This window comes from Rhinopithecus bieti, unplaced genomic scaffold (assembly GCF_001698545.2).
Source record: "Rhinopithecus bieti isolate Rb0 unplaced genomic scaffold, ASM169854v2 scaffold_75139, whole genome shotgun sequence".
In the NCBI taxonomy this organism is placed as follows: Eukaryota; Metazoa; Chordata; class Mammalia; order Primates; family Cercopithecidae; genus Rhinopithecus; species Rhinopithecus bieti.
The window spans coordinates 476,448-498,104 of record NW_016827924.1 but is presented as its reverse complement, the minus strand read 5'-3'; the positions used below and the strand labels follow the sequence as shown (position 1 = coordinate 498,104).

The window sequence follows — 21,657 nt, the reverse complement described above, 5'->3', positions numbered from 1 at the left end:
TATGGTAGGGCAGGGCACCAGGCAGATTTGGTGAATGAAGCTTGTGGTAATTTGAATGTATGCAATGTGGCCAGTAAGAGAACGTGAGTGGTAGCACTGAGGCGTGTCTGGATGCTTTAAGTTATTCTGTAGATTATAAGGGAACTCCACTCAATTGCTGATAACAGATGTTTTAATTATTGTGAAGGGTATCTAAAGACTGCATGACGTTTACCTATCAATTGCTTTGATTTCTCTGCCTGTAAGATAACAAATATACCTAGAAGTGCTGCTTAGAATGCCTTACTTGATACCTGGTGATGTGTAGCAGCCGCATGTCTGTGGGATTCATGCAAATTTTTCACCAAAAAGAAAGGAAAAAAAAAAAGGTTGCTTAAAGGGATACAGTATGTATTTAACTTGCTAGTGAATTATGATAGATGTTGTGTAGGAATTTCCTTAAGATATTTTACTTTTAATTAAAAGATGAATAAAGCCAAATTGTTTTGCAATGTTAAGAAAAAAATTGGTTTATGCTTATAAAAATGGATGAAGTTATCTAAATGATCCATTGAGTGCCCATTTTAATTACATAGATGGAAGGATTACAAGAGGACAGTATTTTATGTCTACCCGCTGCTTACTGTGAGGTCAGTTCTTCAAATTTTTATTACTAGAATCTTACATAAACCTTTTGAGTTAAATTTCATTTCCAAATATACAAAGGGAAGTTTGTGGGCCATGGTCGTCTTTATTCATTGTGTATTTTGTTTCTTTTCTGTTATGTTTTTGTTTTGTTTTCTTTGCGTTGTGTTTTCGTTTTGTTTTATTTACCTTCAAAAGAGAATGTCTGTCCGTATGCAATAGTGTATGTGTGGATATACATACACACCGCATATATATCTATATACACATGACTTTATGAATAAAGAATGTGTGACTACTTACATATAGATATTCTTAAGTTTTATCTGTTAAACTTTAAAATATCTGAGTTACATCTCATAAATTGTGGTTGGTTTTGGGCACTTTTCTTTGAAAATACTTTCCTTTAAGATAAGGCAAATGAAATAGCTTTTATGGTAAGGTGTTGTTTTTTTTTTTTTCCCATCTCCATTCTCTTTCTAGCGTGCAATGATGCGCTTCTCAGAGTTGGAGATGAAAGAAAGAGAAGGTGGCCACCCAGCAACCAAAGACTCCGAGATGTGCAAATTCAGCCCAGCCGACTGGGAAAGGTTGAAAGGAAATCAGGACAAAAAGCCAAAGTCGGTCGCCCTGGAGGAGGCCATTGCCGACCAGAACGAAAGTGAGAGATGTAAGTAAACCCGAGCAGTTTGCTGTGTTGGCCTCAGGTCCGGTTGGCATCTGCTCGGAGAAATGGGCTGCTTTTGCCATGCATGCAGTGAAGGGCCGACTGTCCTTATGAATGGTGGCAACCAGGAATGAGGCGTCTGTGAAAGGTAGTTTCCTGGGACACATCTTTTTTTCCAAAGAAGCACTGGTTCTAGAGCTGATAACAGTCTCATGTAACACAATGTAGCAGAGGTATGGCAGTAGCAAATTTGGTGCAGGGACAGGTTGTATTTTGTAGCAGTGGAATGACACTTCCCAGCCATCTCCTGCCCCACCCCCGTGGTGACAGTCTGATGTGGAATGGAGAGTCCTTATATTCTCCCTCCAAAGGCATAGATGTTGTTGAAGTAGGATGAACATGGTGACGTCACCATAAAGAAGAGCATGATGATTTACCGTAGGGGGTGGCGGAGAATTGGCCACAGAATCCAAGACAGCCTGGCATGCATGAGGGGGCTCTTCTCACCAGATAGAGGGCAACTTGCATTTTGGAGGGGAAGTGATGCTCAGGACACTCCCTTTGGTTCTTACAGCAGGTCCCGTCCCCGCGCCCCACAACCAACAGAGTTGACTTTGGGATTTACCCAGGAGTCTTCCAGGGTGGTAAGGTGTGTCAGCAGCAAGTGGAGAAGGTCTTCCTCTTTCTTTTTTAAATGTGCAAGCTTGAAGCTTTAGGTCTGCTTGCAACATGAGAAACCTCATTGGGCGAAGGGGAATTAGGGTGTCTGGGTGAACTAACTGGAGGAATGGGTGCAAAGTCCTCCTGAGTCAGGACACTTGAAAGTGTTGGGTATGTTTGAGAGCTCCCCACCATGGGCCATCAGAGGTTTGACATTCACAATGCAGTTCATTGGTGCCTGACACAGTTTGGGAAGAATGTGTGATCAGGGAGAGTGTGCTTCTTGCTACTTGGAGCACACACCCCTCCCTCCACTTCCAGCTCATCCCTGGGAGCAGACTAAGGCCACCTGCCAGGATCCTGGGTAAGCTAAACCAGGACTGATTTGTTGTAAGTCATTGCTGAAGAAGGTAGTTTCTGTTGCTAGTAGGTGGTGGCCTTACTCAAGTGGCAGGGACTCAATGTACCTGAAGTTGTTCACTCTTCCTCGAAGGGTGGCTACAGGGTGGCAGGAGGTCCAAGCCACTCTTGGGTGAAGTGGCAAAGAAAGCCTTGCCGCTCCCTGATGATTGCTGCCAACTCGCAGCCCCCCTTCTGAGTTGCCTCAACACCAGCTCTTGGGAAGGTTGTGCTGGGAGAAGTGGGCAAGGCCGAGTTGAGGGGGGAGGTGCTTCTAAGAGAGGGAATACCATACATGAGAATCCCTCTTTGTTCTGAGTAGATGGCTGGGGACCTGGAGGAAGGGACAGGAACTTAGCCAGCTTCCAGCCTTCTTGCCCTTGCTCTGGTTTTTGAGCAACGTGGCCAGACCCTCCATTCACATCTGAGTAACTCGGTGTGGCTAATGGGGAGCAGGGCTTGAGCCCCACATGATTTAGAAAGGCCTCCCTTTCTCCTTCTGTAAGTCCCTCCAAGCTTCATACCAACAGGCTGTGTTCTTGGAGCACCCGGGGCCTCGCAAGCCATAAGTCACCACGTAGTGCTCCTCAGGTAATGAGCCATGGCAGGGAGAGCAGAAAAGGGGTGGGGAGGGTGAAGGCTCGTTTTAAATACTGGGGCCAAGGAAGAGCTGGGGCACCATTGGTTTGTGGTTGATCGAGAGGGGGAACCTAGAGGAAACATTGTCCTTGCTGCTGCCACTGCCATCTCATCCAGGGGACAGCAGGCGCTGGATCCGTTCAGCTGCAAATTCACTGAGCCGTCTCGGCCATCACGTCTCTCGTGGGTGTCATTGTGGCCCAGAGCCAAGCTGTGAGCATATGGAAACTGGGGTAGGGATTTGGGGCAGGCAGGGGTCACAAAGAGGGTAGAGGATGCCACCCCGAAGCCTCTCCCTTCCACTCCTGCAGCATCAGTAGCTTCTGAGATGGCAGGTGCTGCCTGTGTGGCCTCAGCTGCCTGCATGTGGGTGCATCTTGTTGGGAGGGCTTGTTTAGGAAAACTGAATTAACTGGACAACACCGTGGTTAGGATTTTCATTGACTCTTAGTGATAGTATGGGTCGCTGAGATTTTCATTTAGAAATTGAAGGTTCATTAATAGGAATGATCAGTGGCATTTTGAAGACGGGGTAGGGAACACAGAGGTGTTGGGCTCTTCCTTTTTTTGTTGTTTTTTTTTTGTTTTTTCAGTTTTATTATTTTTACTGATTGATTTACTTTTGTTGATACATATTAGATGTGCATATTAGCCCTTCCTTCTTGAATTTGGGTGTCTATCTCCCTTGGCAGCTACTTGACTTGTGTGAACCTAGGACTCACTCAGTGGCAGTGCCTGAGCGGGAGCTGGAGAAAGCATTGAGTGAAAGTGAAAGGGTTTCATGGGACTTCTTGGCTCAGGAAACTTCTCTTCCAGGACAGCAGCCCCTGTGTACTTCGTAAACTACTTTGAGTTTGGGCAGACAGATGACTACCAATGCCTCTGCTGGAGAGGGTAGAAGTTATAACATGGTTGGCCTCTGTTGGAGATGATGTTACCTACAGAGGGAGTAGATGTCATGGGCAGTCCTCAAAAATTTCAGTCCTCTGCCATCTTGTTTAGGGCTTACTGGGCATGGTTATAACAGTGGTGAAGTTGCATTGTTGCCACGGTGACTTGTAAATGTTGCCATGGCGATGCTTCTATGAGGTATTGGAATGGCATAGCCATGGTAAATTATGGGATGTATGTGCTGTGTCTTACAAGACCACAACGCAGGGAGTAAGTGGTAGATGGTGTAGGGCTCAGTCGTGTTCACATCTGCCTAGATCTCATGACCAAAGGCACATGGCGTTCCACTCATAGGAGGGCTGTAAGTAACTGGAACGGAAGAGGACCCTGATGGTTAGGACCCCTATCTATCCCTCCATCTCTGTCTATCCACCCATCTCCTTTGCCCTCAAGAGTAATTTCTGTGGGTACTGGTAAGAACAGCCCCATTTGAGGGAGGTCCAATTGAAGTGTACAGGAAAGTGACATCATGGGCCCCCATAGCTGTTTGCCATACATATCTTTGGCAGTCAAGGTGGGTGTTCTTCAAGATTATTACTGGCCCATGGAGGGAAACCCTAGCATAAGGTTTGGGGGCCTTCACTGAGTGGAATTGGGATGTTTGCCTTGAGAGACTCAGGTTGGAGGACGGAAAATAGGCCTCGTTTGCGGAAAGATCCTCTTGAGAGCGGACAAGAAGCATCTACACTGTGTGTGAGCAGGCATGATTGCAGTAAACCCCAGATGCAGCAGTGGAGAGCTCCTGATAATAGTTCTGGACTATTCAGGAGGCAAAAGGGGGCCCTCTCTGGCTGAATGGGGAATGGTGGGGACTTGGAGGAAGCATGTGTGTTTCACATCCCTTGTCCTAGCCTGCTGGCCTCCCATGAATAGGGAGCAGAAAGTGGTATGTGCAGGGGAGCCCTCCCCACCCGCACTGGGCAGCTTTTCTAGATGGGAAGCCCCAGAGAAGACAGATGGCAAGACCTCCCCATGTCATTGGGGGTGCTCTCTAGCAGAGAGACTAGGTCCCCAGTCAGTCACTGCCTGTTGATGCCAGTCTGTGAAATAAGTGATCACACGTCTTATAGGTGGTTTTCTGTGGACAAAATATACTGGTAGTTTGGGCACAAGGCCAGGTAGGTGAGATATAAACTCATTTCACTATTAGGAAGTTTGCAGTGAAGGTCAAAACTCCAATGGAAAACTTTCTCCCTGAGAAAGATGCCTTAGACTTGGTTGAGATTGTTACAAATACAGGTGGCTGTGTGAGACCTGGAGTTCAAATGGAAGCTGTGGAAGTCAAATCCAAAGCACTAGGGTTGAGAGATTCTTAATCTGATGGGGGTTTGATGGGGGGTGTCTCTGGGAAGGGTGCCAACACAGGGCAGTTCATTCTGGGTGGGGCCCCACACTGGCTAAGCTGCTGCCTCATTTTGACCCAGGAAGGCATGGTGACGTTACTCAGTCACTTCTGCTTTCAAACCACTTGGCTTGAACCGTCTCTCCTACCTAGAGGGAGGGGAAATGAGTACACTTTAAAAGTATAAAAGTACACTTTTAACCTTGGCATGTGGCGCTTCGTAACGCAGTCTTTACATTTTACATTGCACCCCAGTTCCTCCCACAGGGCTTTCAGGGGTGGCTGATTGACCCCAGAAAGTCAAATGGTATATAACTAGGACAGTCAGTTCACAACTTAAACTTTCATAAATATCAGGGCTAAAAATCAAGCTGGTCTGGGGATCTTAGCGTCCTTTTGTAAGTAATTTCTCCAGTCTTATCCTCTGCCCTGCTGCACCGTGTTTATGAAGCCCACCGGGGGAGGTGGCTTGCAGTAATAGTCCCACTTTACAACTCAAGGGGGCCAAACTATAAAGTGGCGCTGTTACTGCCAGAGTGGTTAAGAGACAGAGCAGCCCCATACTCTTTGCATCCCCAGGCCAAGCTGAGCACAGTGGTCACCACTTCTGCATAGTGTAAGGTTTGGGCAGCTTGTGTGTTTTCTTCTGCTGCTGCTGTGACAGAATACCACCTTGGCCGTGTTTTTGGGTGTCCATCCGGTGCCAGTTGTACCTACAGAGACCTGGGGTGGTATTCCGTGGTGGAGGCTTGGATGCCGAGTCCCAGGCCCAGCCATCCCTGTCCATACAGTGCTCTCTCGTGAGTGAGGATGAGGAGGAACGGTTGGGGACATTCTACCATTCCTTTGCAAGAATAGATGCAGCCCCATCTGTTCCCCCTTAGAACACCCTTGAAGAGGAGGTGAATGGGTCCTCACACCATTGAGAGCACAGGCTAGCCAACAACCCCGGTAAAGCTCACCCGCACAGCTGACTGCCGTGAACCGCTGGGAATGCCCCCGAGAGAAGTGGGTGAACGGGGCTGGTCAGGAGTGGGAGTAATATTTGAAGTGGGTTGGGGAGAGGAAGAATGAGATGAGCGGATTAGGTGTGTGCTTATTTCATCTAGAAATTGACTTGTGTGCCTAGCTCAGAGTTACCAAGACACCAGACTCATAACCCTGGTGATGAGAGGGATCATTTCAGCGGGCCAAGGGCTGACACCTTAACCTCGCAGTGGTCATTAAGTAGTTATCGTTTATATTCATTGTGTATTAGAAAACTTGTGACCAGCAAAGCAGTTAATGAGCTATTTCGTGGGCTAGAGCAAAAGTAGGAAGTGATGTTGGGCTGAGGTGATTCAAGGAGAAGCCCCACTGCCCGTGATAGGCCAAGCACAGGGGTCCTGGAATGAGCGATTTTGCAGGCCCTGGCCTGGCATGGGAAAGACACACCAACAATGAGGGGATGTCTGCAGATGCTTGCCTGTGACAGAGGGTGTGGAGAGGAGTGTCAGCTGGGATGGCCAGCATCCCCAAGGGGGTTCCCCTGTGTTGGACAGGAAATGAGAACAACCCAACCCATTGGTTTCACATCTGTGCATCCAGCAAATCGAGTTCTTTGAAGTTTTCTCAGAACTCGTGGATGTGTTAGGAAACCTTGCCTTTGGCTTTGCCAGGCCCCTCTTCCCAGCAGCCTAGGTCTGCCGGGATTGGCTGCCTCCCTCTGGCCTGGACCGTAGGCCCAGAGCCCCCCAGGAGTGAGGATCACTTCTGCCCATCAAGGGCCTAGGCCTTCTTTCAACACTCTTGTTTCCTGTCCCTCTTCATCTCCCCGGTCGGCCTAGGTGAATATTGGTGTTATCCCTTCGATAGATGACATTTTGGGGATATTTGGTCGTTTTTATCTCATCAGCCTGCCATTTGTTTCAAAATAATGACCTCAGCAGATGTTCCCATGAAGATTTTTAGGTCAGCCCCAGCTTGGTTGCATCTTCTGCTGAAAGGACGATAGTGCTTTAAAAAACAACGTTGACGCCCCATCTTTCTTGGTTCCCTCTTGCCCCCAACCATAAGAAGGGAGAAAGAGAAAGTCACGAGTGTGACATGCATCTCACTCTGCTTTACTTGTCTTCAATGTACCCTTCCTCTGGAAAATTCTGTTTCTGAGGGAGGGTTTTGTGCTAACTATGTGTGAGGACACCAGTCTCCAAAGAAGCAGCTGTCAATAGCCGATTACCTTGGGCACGGTGGTCCCACGCGCTCCCCAAATCCTGCCTTCTCATGGCGACCTTCGGTCTTCATTAATGCCCTCTTGTCTCCCCTCCCCCAGGCGAGTATAGTGTTGGAAACAAGCACCACGATCCCTTTGAAGCCCCAGAGGACAAAGATCTTTCTGTGGAGAAGTACTTTGTGGAGAGGCAGCCCGTGAGCGAGCCTCCCACAGACCAGGTGGCCTCGGACATGCCGCACAGCCCCACCCTCCGGGTGGACAGGAAACGCAAAGTCTCAGGTGACAGCAGCCACACTGAGACCACTGCGGAGGAGGTGCCAGAGGACCCTCTGCTGAAAGCCAAACGCCGACGAGTCTCTAAAGGTGAGCCCTGTCCGCTTCGCCCGCCTGCTGGGGGGTGGGCCTGTGCATGCGGCCACAGTGGATGGACAGGAGATGTGGATGTGCGGCGCGCTGCCCCTGTAGACAGAATCGGTGAGGGGAAGCCGTGGGGCGCAGCAGTGGAGCGGACCTCTCCATTCCCACACTGCCTCGTGAGATTCCCACCCTGGAGACCCGGGGCGGGGGGGAGCCACCCACACCTCCCCTCCCACAAGCCAGAACCCAGATGGCCAAAGACTATCAGGCCCCTCCCAAAAGCAGAGACCAGTGACCACACACCCCTCCCCACCCCATTAGTGATGCGTAAGACAGTTTGTTCCCCCCCAGGGGGCTTTTTGATTAATTTGTAGTTATTTCTCCATTAGATGACTGGCCTGAGAGGGAAATGACAAACAGTTCCTCTAACCACTTAGAAGACCCACATTATAGTGAGCTGACCAACCTGAAGGTGTGCATTGAATTAACAGGGCTCCATCCTAAAAAACAACGCCACTTGCTGCACCTTAGAGAACGGTGGGAGCAGCAGGTGTCAGCAGCAGACGCCAAACCTGGCCGGCAAAGCAGGAAGGAAGTGACCCAGGCCACTCAGCCTGAGGCCATTCCTCAGGGGACTAACATCATTGAAGAGAAACCTGGCAGGAAAAGGGCAGAGGCCAAAGGCAACAGAAGCTGGTCAGAAGAGGCTCTCAAACCCAGTGACAATGAACAAGGTATGCAGGGGCCACCCCTTGAGTGTTCACCCTGCTCCTGGAGGGTGGGTCATCCACTCTCTGTAGGAATGGGCTTTTCAGGGGACCTTAGAAGGCCATAGCAATGGACTTCAAGGAGGATGTGGCAGGCAGGGAGTTCTCTCTTGATGTCCTTGCCTGTGGTTGCACAGGAAGGAAGTCTAAGCACCCTCATTCCAGCCTCAGGCTGTCTCCAGTCTCTGGGTCCTGAGCACCCAGACCCAGTGGGTAGGGGGCAGGAGAGCAGGAAGAGCCGGCTTCTGTCCTCTCTTCCAGGCTCTTTGAAGCAACTTGCCACTTGGCGTTTTGTGGGTTAACTTAGGTGCCGTTTGAATGTGGTATAATTAAAATATTAATGCTTTGAAAACATAATTGGTATATCTTTAAAAACTGAAGCCGCTCCAGTGATCAGTGTTAACAATGGGCTTTTCTTCCTGCACTGGCTACAACTGTGTAACGCCCGCTTCTTTTCCCGTCTCTCACCCACCCGCCACCCCGTCACCCCCTCCGTATTTAGGCTTGCCTATGTTCTCCGGCTCTCCGCCCATGAAGAGTCTTTCATCCACCAGTGCAGGCGGCAAAAAGCAGGCTCAGCCAAGCTGCGCACCAGCCTCCAGGCCGCCTGCCAAACAGCAGAAAATTAAAGAAAACCAGAAGACAGATGTGCTGTGTGCAGACGAAGAAGAGGATTGCCAGGCTGCCTCCCTGCTGCAGAAATACACCGACAACAGCGAGAAGCCATCCGGGAAGAGACTGTGCAAAACCAAACACTTGATCCCTCAGGAGCCCAGGCGGGGATTGCCACTGACAGGGGAATACTACGTGGAGAATGCCGATGGCAAGGTACCTCTTGACCCCGGCTTCCCTCTAGGGCCTGTGCGAGCACATCCCCGCCTGCCTGCCTGCTTCCCAGCTTGTGGGGACAAAGCTTTCCTTTTCCTGGACTCCTCCCCCACACCACACGTCACTGCCCTGTCCTAGAGGAGTGTGTCTTCTGGGTGGCAGCGAAGTTTCAAACTAGTAAGAATGAAACCCCTTCCCCCAAACCCTCCTTTGACAGGCACCCCCCACCCACCAAAAAAGATAAGGAATAAAGTGCCTCTCTCCACGCAGGTTTGTCACGTGGAGGGGAGGAGGGGAAGCAGCGGCTGTTAGAAGGACATGGGCTTAACCGTGTGCGCTGCCTGGTTTTATGATAGGTGACTGTCCGGAGATTCAGAAAGCGGCCGGAGCCCAGTTCAGACTGTGATCTGTCACCAGCCAAGCAGGAGCCGAAGCCTTTCGACCGCTTGCAGCAACTGCTACCGGCCTCCCAGTCTACACAGCTGCCATGCTCAAGTTCCCCTCAGGAGACCACCCAGTCTCGCCCGATGCCGCCGGAAGCACGGAGACTTATTGTCAATAAGAACGCTGGCGAGACCCTTCTGCAGCGGGCAGCCAGGCTTGGCTATGAGGTGTGTCTCTGTGGGCGCTCCCTGGGGCTGTGGGCTGGGGGGCGGGGCCCGCGGGCTGCGGTGGTCGAGGGGAGGGACACGGAGAGCAGAGCTCAGCCCCCTCCGCATCAGGAGGCAGGGCCGGTGCTCCAGCAGGATGTTTGTGTTAGCCCCACTCTCGCTGCCGTCTCTTTGGTGGCTTGTTCAATCGCGGTGTGGAAAGAAAGGCCTCTCTGATGTTCAGTTCGTGTTCAGGCAGGTAGGCTGCTTCTGCATCCTCCAGTCTCGCTCACTTATCTCTGATATAAAATCTGACACAACCCAGGGCTTGGCGACTGGGGGAATTTTAATGAGCCCTTTTGGATTCTGATTAGCAAGGGGGAGAGAAGTTATTAGCTCTATCTTGGACTGCTTGTACTGTTTCGGGTGGAGGGGTGGCCGTGTAGGGGGAGTAGGCAGGAAGCAGCTGTGTAGGTCACAGAGATGGGAGGGTGGGGCAGACCTAAGGTCTCTTTCTGAGAGAGGGGGTACAGTAGCCTCAGGGCTGAGGGCTCTGGAGGAGGGACTGAGACTTTTCCCTCAACTCACTGCTTCTCCCCAGCCCCCGTGCCCATCCTCCTCCCAGCATGGTCCATGACAATGATAGCTTACATTAACAGAGTCCCTAAGATCCAGAGTAACTCATTTCACCTTTTCATCATCTTTGTGCGGTAGTAACTAATATTATTCCCGCTTTCAGATAAGGAAACTGAGTCCCAGAGGCGTTACATGATTTGAACAGATAATCCAGCAGCCTGCCTCCAAAGCCCAGTCTCCCCCCATCCCCCCAAACTCGGCTCCTCTCCAGGACTGGCTCCCACTGGAATCACGCTTTTCACAGTTCAAAACCTACGTCTGCCCCTGTGCATCTCCCCACCACACACTTGTCAGTTGAGATTGTGATGTAATAGCCCACAAGGCAAAGACTTTTTTTTTTATGCTGGCGTCAGCTCTCTAGGAGTCGTGGTAAAAATAAAATGCGGTTCAGCAGGCTGAGTGTGAAGCGTGGAGAAGCACTCGGGCGACAGGATCCATGCCGGCCCATGCTCAGCTGTGGGCTCCGGAATTCAGCCAGAGCCCAGGCTCGCGCACCTAAACCAGGCTGCAGTCTGCCGTGCCTTGAGCCTTTCCTGATGGGGTGACCCAGCTGCCAGTCTCCCTTTGACCCAGAGCCCACCCTGCGGCATGATTGTGTGGGTGGGAACTGGGATGCCGGCTCACACCTGTGGGATCGTCCTTTGAAGCACTAGCTGGGTATTTTTGGTTGTATGTGCCTTTGTCTGTTCGTACCAACTTGTTTCTTTTTGGTATCTCTGGATTGTCTTTGAGGGAACTCTCTAGAAGGATTTGGAAATTAGCTCAGTTACTTGCAGATTAAACCCAAGTGCCAGCCAGTTGTTTTCGCGTAAGCAGAGAGCAGCAGCACCTATGAGGACAGGGTAGATGCAGCATGCCAGGCAGGGCCACTCATTCCTACGCATGGTTGAGAAAATGGACTTGTGCTTCCAGCAAACACCAGAGGTAAGGGAGGGCTCCAGGGCAGCAAACTCGCTGACCATGGGTGGTGCTGGGGGGGCGGTAGGGCTCCTGGCCTGGTCTTTGATCTTGGCTTCATTTCTGCCAGTCTCACCTTTCTGAGCCCAGATACTTCAAGAGACCTTTGTGGGTGCTCTAAGGAACAGTTCCCATTTTGGTGGTTTTCCTATGGCGGGTGGGTCTGAGACCTGGACTGAGGAACACTGATCCATGCTTTCTTAGGCTACCAGGCCTTTGGTGCAAGAAGCCTTGAGAATGTTTATGGAAGGACAACTTTTCCGCTTCAAATGTAAATGTCATTATAGAACTTTCTCAGGTCATCAGTTTTAATGCTGAATGTTTTAATTACTAGATAAAAGCTTTCAACTTTGAGTTCAACTTTCTGGGATTTATTTAGTCAGAGATTACAATGTTAGGATGATAGTCCATTCAGATGTGGCAGTGTAAACCCTTTAAAATAAAAGAATAGTTTGCTTAACAGGATAAGGTGCAGTATGAATGCACAGCTTTGGGAGGGCTTTCCCAAAACCCCTCTTTATCATTGTTGTCTTCTGCTTAGCTAAAAAGATACCACATGCAATAAAAAGGCTGCTCAAGCTTTGTTTTCTCTTAATCTGGTTCTTGAGGTTTAGAAACACCCTCTCTCTTCAGATCTGTAATAGACCACCTGAAAGGCCAGTTACAGTTGAATCTTTCCCTGTCTGTTCTTGGGCTAAAATGCCAATGTGGAACCGCGTGCGTGTGCATTTAGTGGTGATGGTTAAATTTTCTATGAATCGAATAAATCATGTTTTTAAAAAAGTTAATGAGGCATTTAATTAATTAACAATGTCGGGTTTATGGCCTTTATGGTTACATTTTGCGGTTAATGGCATTCAGCTTATAGCTGCTTAACAGAGAATTGTCCAACAAAAACAGTTTGATTTTGTTTGGGAATGGGCGGGCTGCCCTTCAAACACTCCCATTTCCAGCGTGGAGAATAAACCAAGTAATGTATTGGGTAGACAGACTTCTCTGGCTTCTTCATTCTCTCTGTTGGTGACAGCAGTTGCCACCCATTTAAGATCCCATCACCCTCCCATCTAGGAGAGTGTCATTAGTCTGCCTCACCCCAACAGAAATGTGCAAGGGATGCTGGTCATGGCTGGATTGCAGCCTTCTAGCCAGGGCCCTTGACTGGGCCTTTGGAAGCTTCCCAGCAGACCCGTTGCCAAAAGACCTGAGTTACAGGTCTAATACTTTGTGTTAATTGAATTTGGGGCCTAACCTGTCTGGGCCTCAGTTTCCTTAAGTGTTGAATGAGAATCATAACCACTTTTCCTTCCTGAGATCTCGCAGGTCACTGTGGGATATGACATACACATTTGGGAACATCAGAAGTGTTATGGTGGCCAATGGTAAAACGTCTGAGCTGGTTGTTGGGTTACTGTTGCCTTGCCTGCCATTCTCCAGGGTAACAGTTACTTACCCTTCAGCCTCGACATCTTTCACTTCTAGGTTCCCTCAAATCAGCCCTAGTAGTGATGAAGGTTTCCAGGTGAAGGCCGTAATTGTCGGAGCAAATAAACCCTGGGTTGATAGGACGCCAGGCCAGCTGCCGGGATCCGGGTAGATTGATCTGTGCACAGCAGTTGGTGGCGCTTAGAGCTGATCCCTGAGTCACATGACAGGGCCTCTCCCTGGCTGGGCACACAACTCATTAGCTTGCAGCCGTCCACTCGAGTCTGGCTAGTGAGGGCCTGCTAAAAGAGCAGCAGCTTCATGCGGTATCCTGGATACCAGTGCTCGGGGCAGGTGGCCTGGGAGCTCAGAGGATTGTGGGCTTTCTGGCAGGTGAGGGCCTGAAGCAAGAGACGCTTCTGTGGGCATGCCTTCTCTCTTCCTCCCCTTGATTTGGAACGGAGCTGCTGCAGTGGCCTGAAGCAGCAGGGTATGGGTGGGTGGCCAGGGTTATCAGCGTGCAGCCTTAGGTTCACAGGGGGAGCATCTAGAACATTCTAGTTAGTGTTCAAGTGAGTGATCACCTTTGACTGATGTGTCCTAGAAAGGGCATAAAAGAATTTTCAGAACTCACCTCACGTTTATGGGTGGCTCAAATGCTGCCTATTTTAGGTTACAGATGAGTTATTTAAGAGTTGTCACAAAGGAGAGCCTGCTATGACCCATCGAGCTCCCCCCTTGCCAAGTGGAACATGTGCTGGGCTACCCCACATGTTCTGGCTTTCCCCCCAGTCTTCAGAACCTGACAGCTCTCTGCTGGCCATGACTGCTGGGAAAACAGTGTAACCTGTTGTCTGGTGGCAGATACTGTTCCATGTGTTTGAACACTTTCTTAAGGTAATGAAACATGGACTACATTACTGCTTTGCTTACTGGGAGCGGTTCATTTTAATGTTTTAACACGCCAAAGAAGTGAGATTAATAACAGTGATTCTCATGCAGATTGTTGATGCGGAACACGTTCTGCAAAGGGGGAAGGATAGGATCGTCTTACTTCGTTCTTGAAATGTGTAGGTTGTGGTATGTGGTGTATTAGATTCCTGTCATTAACTTAAGTAAATATGAAAATACATTGATTCAGCCCCAAGTGGGGCGGAGAGTGAAGCAAAAAGAGGGTGGGGTTATTGGAAGCATTGATGTCATTTGTTGATGATGTGTATGATACCAACAGAAGCACTGCTGCCCAGGCTCCGACTCTGGGTCTTTCCAAGGGACGCGAGGACCAGCCTAAACTCTTGCGCATCCTCCTCTCTGTGAAGTTGAGAAACATTCTCCAGCTCATTTAATTGTTTGTTATGCCTTGATTGGCCTTGCTTTTATCTAAACTTGTGTTGCCATCCACTACTACCTATTGGATGAATCAATTGAGTGAGGATGTCCTTGAACTTATTCATGCGTCGTCTGAAACATTAGCAGCCAAATCCCTCTGTACTCACTGTGCCAGGCACTGAGCTAAGGGCTTGTGTGGGTCTCTAATTAGTTTCTTAGCAGCCCCTGGTAGGCTCTGTCACTCTCCTCCAGAGGAGGAAAGGAAGCTTTGGAGAATTTGGAGCATAACTTGCCCAGGGCCAGGCAGCTGGGCAACAGACCTCTAAATGATGCTGTCCCTGTCATCAGGCACTTCGCACATGTGTTTGCCCCTCGCTGAGACATCCACAGCCTGCCCGAGAGGTAGTGGGTTCTCAGGCCTGAAGGTGTATGTCTTTGAAAGCTACAGAGAGGTCCACTTTACAAGGTCATTGTGCAGTGATCTGATGGCATTCCTCCCTCCCCTCCCCTCCCCACAGGAAGTGGTCCTGTACTGCTTGGAGAACAAGATTTGTGACGTAAATCATCGGGACAATGCAGGTTACTGCGCCCTGCATGAAGCTTGTGCCAGGGGCTGGCTCAACATTGTGCGACACCTCCTTGAATATGGCGCTGATGTCAACTGCAGTGCCCAGGATGGAACCAGGTCAGTGATGTGTCTTGTTCTCAGCCTGGCTCTGCTGAGACCAAGCTTCCCTATCTGTGCAGTGGCGGTTCTCAGGGTATGCGGGAAATTCCAGGAGGAAAGACAGAGGGCGACTGCAAGCACACTGACCACTGGGTCCTCTAGAATTGAATCCAGTAGACCTTTCTGGCAAATGTAGATGTAAAGCTCCCAATTTTGGTCAGTCCTATAATGTTCCTATGAACCAAAGCTTCTGAAAATGTTGAGGCCTGCGAGAATAATTGGGGGTGTTGCCTTTTAAGACCCTGGACTCTTCATCACCATCTATGAAGTCACTGTATTTAAAATATATTTGAGCTGAAAGTCCCAGGAGTACACACACACAGGGCCAGCTGCCCCTGCGCTGGTTCAGCAGGACCTGCCATTGCCACCCACGTCCCCAGCCGTGGCCCTCACCCTGTCCTTGACCCTGGTTTATTGGTCAGAGACCCAGGTCTGAGTCAGCCCGAACATCTTCCTGGTTGTGTGAGTGGGATGCTGCCACGAGGCTGGGCACTGGGGTTTTCCTGACAGTGACAGAATTAGCCAAACGGAAAGGTATTTGGTCTTTCACACTTTGCAAATAGCATTCCCTCATTGGATAGAGACCCATCTTCTCCCCGCCAACCCCAACCCCCAGCTCCATGGACACAGGTAGGAGGCCTCTGTACCCTGCTGAGAACACACCCCGCCAGGCCTGTTTCTTCTCCTGACTGTTCCCTTGGCTTCTGGGCCAGAGGTTGATCACTGATCTGTGTGGGGTCCTGGGATCAGGCTTTCAGGAGAGTCTCTGCTAATCTCTTTGCATCTAGTTTCTTTTAAAAACAGAGGTGGCTTTTTTGTTTTTTGTTTTTTGTTTTTTGTTTTTAATAGTGTGACAATTGCTTGTTGTATTGGCTTCCATGATGATGGGATCTCTTTTTTCCCCTGTAAGTTACCTTCACATGGTCCATGACTACTTAAATTTGTTGAAAATGTTTTCATTTTGGGCTTGACTTCCTTCTTAGGCCTTGGATTAAGATAGGGTTTGCAGGCCGGGCGCGGTGGCTCACGCCTGTAATCCCAGCACTTTGGGAGGCTGAGGCGGGTGGATCACGAGGTCAGGAGATCGAGACCATCCTGGCTAACACGGTGAAACCCTGTCTCTACAAAAATACAAAAAATGAGCCGGGTGTGGTGGCGGGCGCCTGTAGTCCCAGCTGCTGGGGAGGCTGAGGCAGGAGAATGGCGTAAACCCGGGAGGCGGAGCTTGCAGTGAGCTGAGATCCGGCCATTGCACTCCAGCCCGGGCGACAGAGCGAGACTCCGTCTCAAAAAAAAAAAAAGATAGGGTTTGCAGCTGGGCAGTGGCTCTCTTGCCTGTAATCCCAGCACTTCAGAGGCCAAGGCAGGAGGATCACTTGAGCCTAGGAGTTCAAGACCGGCCTGGAAAACGTAGTAAGACCCCGTCCCTCCAAAAAATAAAAACATTAACCAGGCGTGGTAGCACACGCATATAGTCGCAGCTACTGAGGAGGCTGAGGCAGAAGGATCACTTGAGCCCAGGAGATCGAGGCTGCAGTGAGCCATGATCCACCCCACTGCACTCCAGCCTGGGCAATGGAGTGAGACCCTGTCCACCCCCGCCTCCCCACCCTCCTCTCCCCACCAAAAAAGATAGATTTGGGTTTGAGATTTAGGCCTGAAATAGTCTCTTCATCTGCCCTGTAAAGGGTTAGTCATCAAAATAACAGTGATTCATTGCTTGACCTTGAGCCAGTCACTGTAGCTCAGTTTCCCTATCTGTGCAGTGGCGGTGACTATGCACACCTCTTGGATGAAATACTGTTCTTAGGTGGCTCAGTACACAAGGTACACATGCACCCAGCTTTGCCTGTTGCTGTTAAAGGAGACAACTGCTTTATAAGCAAGTGTGGCTTGTGCGAGCATAATTCTATTGCGCCTCTCTTCCTAGGCCTCTGCATGATGCTGTTGAGAATGATCACTTGGAAATTGTCCGACTACTTCTCTCTTACGGTGCTGACCCCACCTTGGCTACGTACTCAGGTAGAACCATCATGAAAATGACCCACAGTGAACTTATGGAAAAGTTCTTAACAGGTATGACAAAGTTCAAGAAAATGGTCTTATTCAAAAATTAGATGGTAACTCGATACAATAGATGATTGGAATTTGACTAGGCAGAAATCACAAAGGCCAAAACTGTAAAGCTTTTAGGAGAGCAGCCGAGTGTTTGAACTTTTGTGTGGTTTGACTTTATTCTAGTGAAGCTAAGTCATCTATTCACCCTGATGTTTTAAAAGATTTCCTAAAGTTATTCTCATTTTCCACACATGCGTTCTTAACTTAGGTATGGCTCATAGGATTACATCCTGAGTCTGGGAAAAATGACTCAAAGACTCAAACCTTCCATACATGAAATTATTTGGACACGTTTATGGTGTTAGGTCATCAGATAACCCATTACTTAAGCCCCGGGCATTACAAGATCCCTAAAGCAGAAGCACAAGGTTTTCATGAGTGTCAGGCACCTGCAGTTAAATTCCTTATCAGGCACTTCCTGCCAAAGAATGCCACTAACTCACTGGTGACCCGCCCTTGTTTACCTTAAATTACACTCACTTGTTGAAAGAAGCAGCTTAGTTTGGCTATCAAAGAAGAGATACATAAGTAGGCTGGACACAGTTGGCTCACGCCTATAATCCCAGCACTTTGGAAGACCTAGGCAGGCGAATCACCCAAGATCAGGAGTTCAAGACCAACCTGGCCAACATGGTAAAACCCTGTCTGTACTAAAAATACAAAAATTAGCTGGGCATGGTGATGGAGGGCGCCTCTAGTCCCAGCTTGGGAGGCTGAGGCAGGAGAATCCCTTGAACCCGGGAGGTGGAGGCTGCAGTGAGCCGAGATCGTGCCACTGCACTCCAGCCTGGGCAACAGAGACTCTGTCCAAAAAAAAAAAGAGATATGTAAGTGTAATGCTACTTTATTTTGCTGAGAAAGAGGAAGACAGGAAATGACCTGCCAGCCTGTCATGAATTTATAGGAAAAAATGCCACGTGGCTCTGCCATCATTTTGTTCTCGGCAGTAGGTTTTATCTTGTTTTTTTATTTTTCTCTCTCTCCAGATTATTTAAATGACCTACAGGGTCGCAGTGATGATGACACCAGTGGCACTTGGGACTTCTATGGCAGCTCTGTTTGTGGTAAGCTGCATTGTTTGCTCTAGTTCAGTAGGAGGTGAACAAGTTCAAGTCCATTTCTGTCTGGTATGGGTGAGGGAAAGCCAGTGGTGGACACTGGAAGCAGGACTCACTTGGGAAAGAATCTTGTTATTTAAAGTCCTTGTTGTTGTTGACAACTGTGGACATCGTGCTGTGTAGTTTACTGATTCCTTCCTCTCTTATTTGCCCTCCATTAGAACCAGACGATGAAAGTGGCTATGATGTTTTAGCCAACCCCCCAGGACCAGAAGACCAGGATGATGATGACGATGCCTATAGCGATGTGTTTGAATTTGAATTTTCAGAGACCCCCCTCTTACCATGTTATAACATCCAAGTATCTGTGGCTCAGGGGTGAGCATGGCTATCATGTGGTTGAAAACTAGCTGAGCTGCTCTTGAGGTGACAGGAGTTAGAAATGCCCTTTAAGCAGATGAGTGTGGGTGGGTGAGTGAACTCCTTAACTGTCCATGAACCTCATACAATGCAGTAGATATTTTCCAGAAAGGGTACACATCAGCTTCCTTATACCCAGTGTGGTGGGGGGTGGGGCACAGCATGGTATAAACCTGTCTTCATCACTAACACCAAGGCTTGTCACTCCCCAGAGAAGTGGGTGACTGGAACTTTATGGAAGGGTCAGCACCTCGAATACCTCAATCCTTAAGACACTTTGAGAAGGTGTCCTCCCTAGGACTCCCTGCAACAGGCCACTGTAGAATGTTTTGAGATGTACTGGACTACACTGATAAAACACCTTGTGTAAGGTTAGGACAATCATTGTACATGACACTTAGGATATTGGTGTGTCGTCAGATTTAGTTAATCCCCTCTGCCCCCTGTGGTTGAGCCCCTATATGCCAGTGACCAGTCACTTTGGGTGTACTTGTCAAGAGACTGCTCTGCTGTGTGTTGACAAAGCTGCTTGATGAGTAACATCCTCCTCAGCCCCGAAGCTATAAACATGTATGCCATTACAAACAGTGATGGAAATCACAAAGTATGGTAGGTTGTATGCAAGGAATGTAATACTTTCCTTCTCCAAAGTGTCACTCCCAAAACAATGGAAGGATGGGAGTGGACATGCCTGAATGGAAAGGAGAGACAGCCTTGTGTGTTTATAATGCTGTTAGTGAGGGTCTGAAGAGAGAAGAGATCAAAGAAGTGGGGATACAGACTTACTCCCCCAGTGACTGTTGATAACAGGGCACTTGGATAGGCTTGACCCGAGTTGTGGTCACAGCTGAATGAGCAGGACTTTACCACCAGAAAGGGGAGAAATGGGGCTTATTCAGATGGTGCTCCCTAGATGGACAGGTGAGTCCAGAGTTCCTACTGCTAGAAGTAGTTACTCTCCCTCACCTTAAAAAGGAATGGCGATCAGAGAGTAGGTATGGTGAGAAATGAGGGGTGGGAGCAGAATGAAAGGACATAGCTAGAGGCTGGTCCAGTCGGGCTGGTTGTTATGGGAGCACTTTTCATTTTACTGGAAACCCAAAGCATTTTCCTTTCGGTTTTTGTATGGGCCCGCGAAAACTGCGCCTACTGCTTCGGATGCTCCTTAAGAAATTGAAAATGTGCCTCCCGCATTTATTTCGCTGCAATTTTACCAAACGTGGCGAAATTGTCACCATTGCGGAGGCAGAATTTTATCGGCCAGGTTTCTGCAAGTCTCTTGTTCTCTTGCTCCAAAGACCTGGGAAGCCTTCAAACCCTGAAAGTAAGGAGCTGTTGATCTGGCCTGCGAATTCACGACGAAATTCAGCACTCTGCTGCGGGCTCCTCTGTAGAGTGCGCTCCAGCCCCAGTGATATGTCTCAGACAACTAGCGCGCGTGGCCATAAGCCAGACCCACCGTGACAGTGTGTTATAGTGTTAATCCTTGGGCCATATGCTGTCATACACTACGCTACTATTTCTGTAAAGAAAGGACACTATTACATATGAAAATATGCTCTTCTTGGAGGTATAAGCAGAAAATTTACTCCAGTCAGAAGCGACTTATGAAACATGTTTTTTTCCTTTTAAACTTTTATAAGGTCAGTTTTTATGAAGTTGTTATAATGTTTCTTTACTTTTCAATGCACACATGCTTTGGGATCCATGTTTGTTTTTACTTTGGAACATTTTTTTCGCGGTTTCTTTTTTAAGGAGAAAAAAAATGAGTAAAGGAGCTCCACATTTTGACTTAATTTCAACAAAGCTCTGATGACAGAGCCATGACTGTGTAGAGTGGTCAGAACTGTGTGGGTGGTTTTGACGGGAGCGAATTCGGGGAAGGCCACTGGTGATGTAACTTTGTTTTGTTTACAGGGAGTACGTCACTGCTCGCGGCCAGTCGTACAATGCCGTACTTGGATGTAATGTGCCAATAGTGTGTAATATAACATTCAAACCAATATGCCACACACAACAACTAATTGTAATGTAAGCTTTTGTATCCTAATTTAAAAGCGCTGTGCAAAATTAGTTTTCACGCATCAAACCGGATTGTTTATATGTTTAACATCATTTTATGCCTCTTATTTAAAGAAGGACTTGAGCTATTTTTTTCCTGCTACCCTGTAAAATATTGGAAAACTAAGATATAATGTTGAGGGCCTGCCTCGCGAAATGTACATAAACTAAATTTTCCTGAATCGTGTGTTTATGTTGAAATCTGTGTTTCCACTTTGTAGTAAATTCTCTGCCTTGTATTCTATATTTTTACAAAACATTTTCTTAAAAGGCAAGGTAAAACTGGGGTTGGGAGGAAAGGAGAAAATTGATAGTACCTTGTTGTCCTATGTATTACCTAAAGCGTTGGATATGTTGCTCCCTGAATTCTCTTAAATGGCTGCTGGCTGACTGTATTCCCTATAGGTTAACTTTAGAGCAATTTATAGCGTCTCTTAGAAACCAAAGCCGGACTGGGAGCGTTTTGGAGGAGTATACTCAGATATAATTTGGCAGTCCTATTCTGAAAGCCAAATTCTTGGACTATTTCCTGTCTCTTAGAACCTTCTCTTTCCTGTTCATCCTTTGAATGCTACGGCCAGGCTTTTGCATTGCCTTTGGCCCTTGACCTATTTCAGCTCCACATGTCATGGCCAACTCTCTAGGAGCTGTTTTTTCTGAAACGTAGGCCAATTTGTTATGTCACTTCTACAGCCCTTACTGTTGCATGGCCTGAGGAGTCAGGCCTATAGAGCCAACCTTCCTCTGTTCTTGACTTTCCCAGCAGTATCTGCATTGGGCACTATCAGTTGGCCCTTGCATTTCCATCTCACTTGCTTTTTACCTGTCCTTCACTGATAGAGGCATAGAAATGCTAAAAACTACTCGGACTCCCTTGCAGCCTAGCTTTCTGA

At 48.4% G+C, this 21,657-nt stretch overlaps 1 protein-coding gene across 5 annotated transcripts in view; it reads left to right on the top strand.

Annotated features, from left to right (window-relative positions):
• The window catches only part of LOC108523529 (BCL-6 corepressor), a 128,561-nt gene extending 108,806 nt beyond the window's left edge, over nt 1-19,755 (top strand). For 2 of the 5 annotated variants that reach the window (XM_017864170.1, XM_017864171.1), the window contains exons 5-14: nt 576-629; nt 1,108-1,294; nt 7,594-7,857; nt 8,241-8,585; nt 9,121-9,446; nt 9,803-10,057; nt 14,899-15,065; nt 17,038-17,183; nt 18,212-18,289; nt 18,505-19,755. In XM_017864170.1, the coding sequence (XP_017719659.1) occupies nt 576-629; nt 1,108-1,294; nt 7,594-7,857; nt 8,241-8,585; nt 9,121-9,446; nt 9,803-10,057; nt 14,899-15,065; nt 17,038-17,183; nt 18,212-18,289; nt 18,505-18,665 (1,983 nt within the window). In that variant the 3' untranslated portion in view covers nt 18,666-19,755. The remainder of the gene's footprint in view (nt 1-575; nt 630-1,107; nt 1,295-7,593; nt 7,858-8,240; nt 8,586-9,120; nt 9,447-9,802; nt 10,058-14,898; nt 15,066-17,037; nt 17,184-18,211; nt 18,290-18,504) is intronic. The other 3 variants (XM_017864174.1, XM_017864173.1, XM_017864175.1) reach the window with 3 other exon arrangements.
• Nucleotides 19,756-21,657: the final 1,902 nt, after the last annotated feature.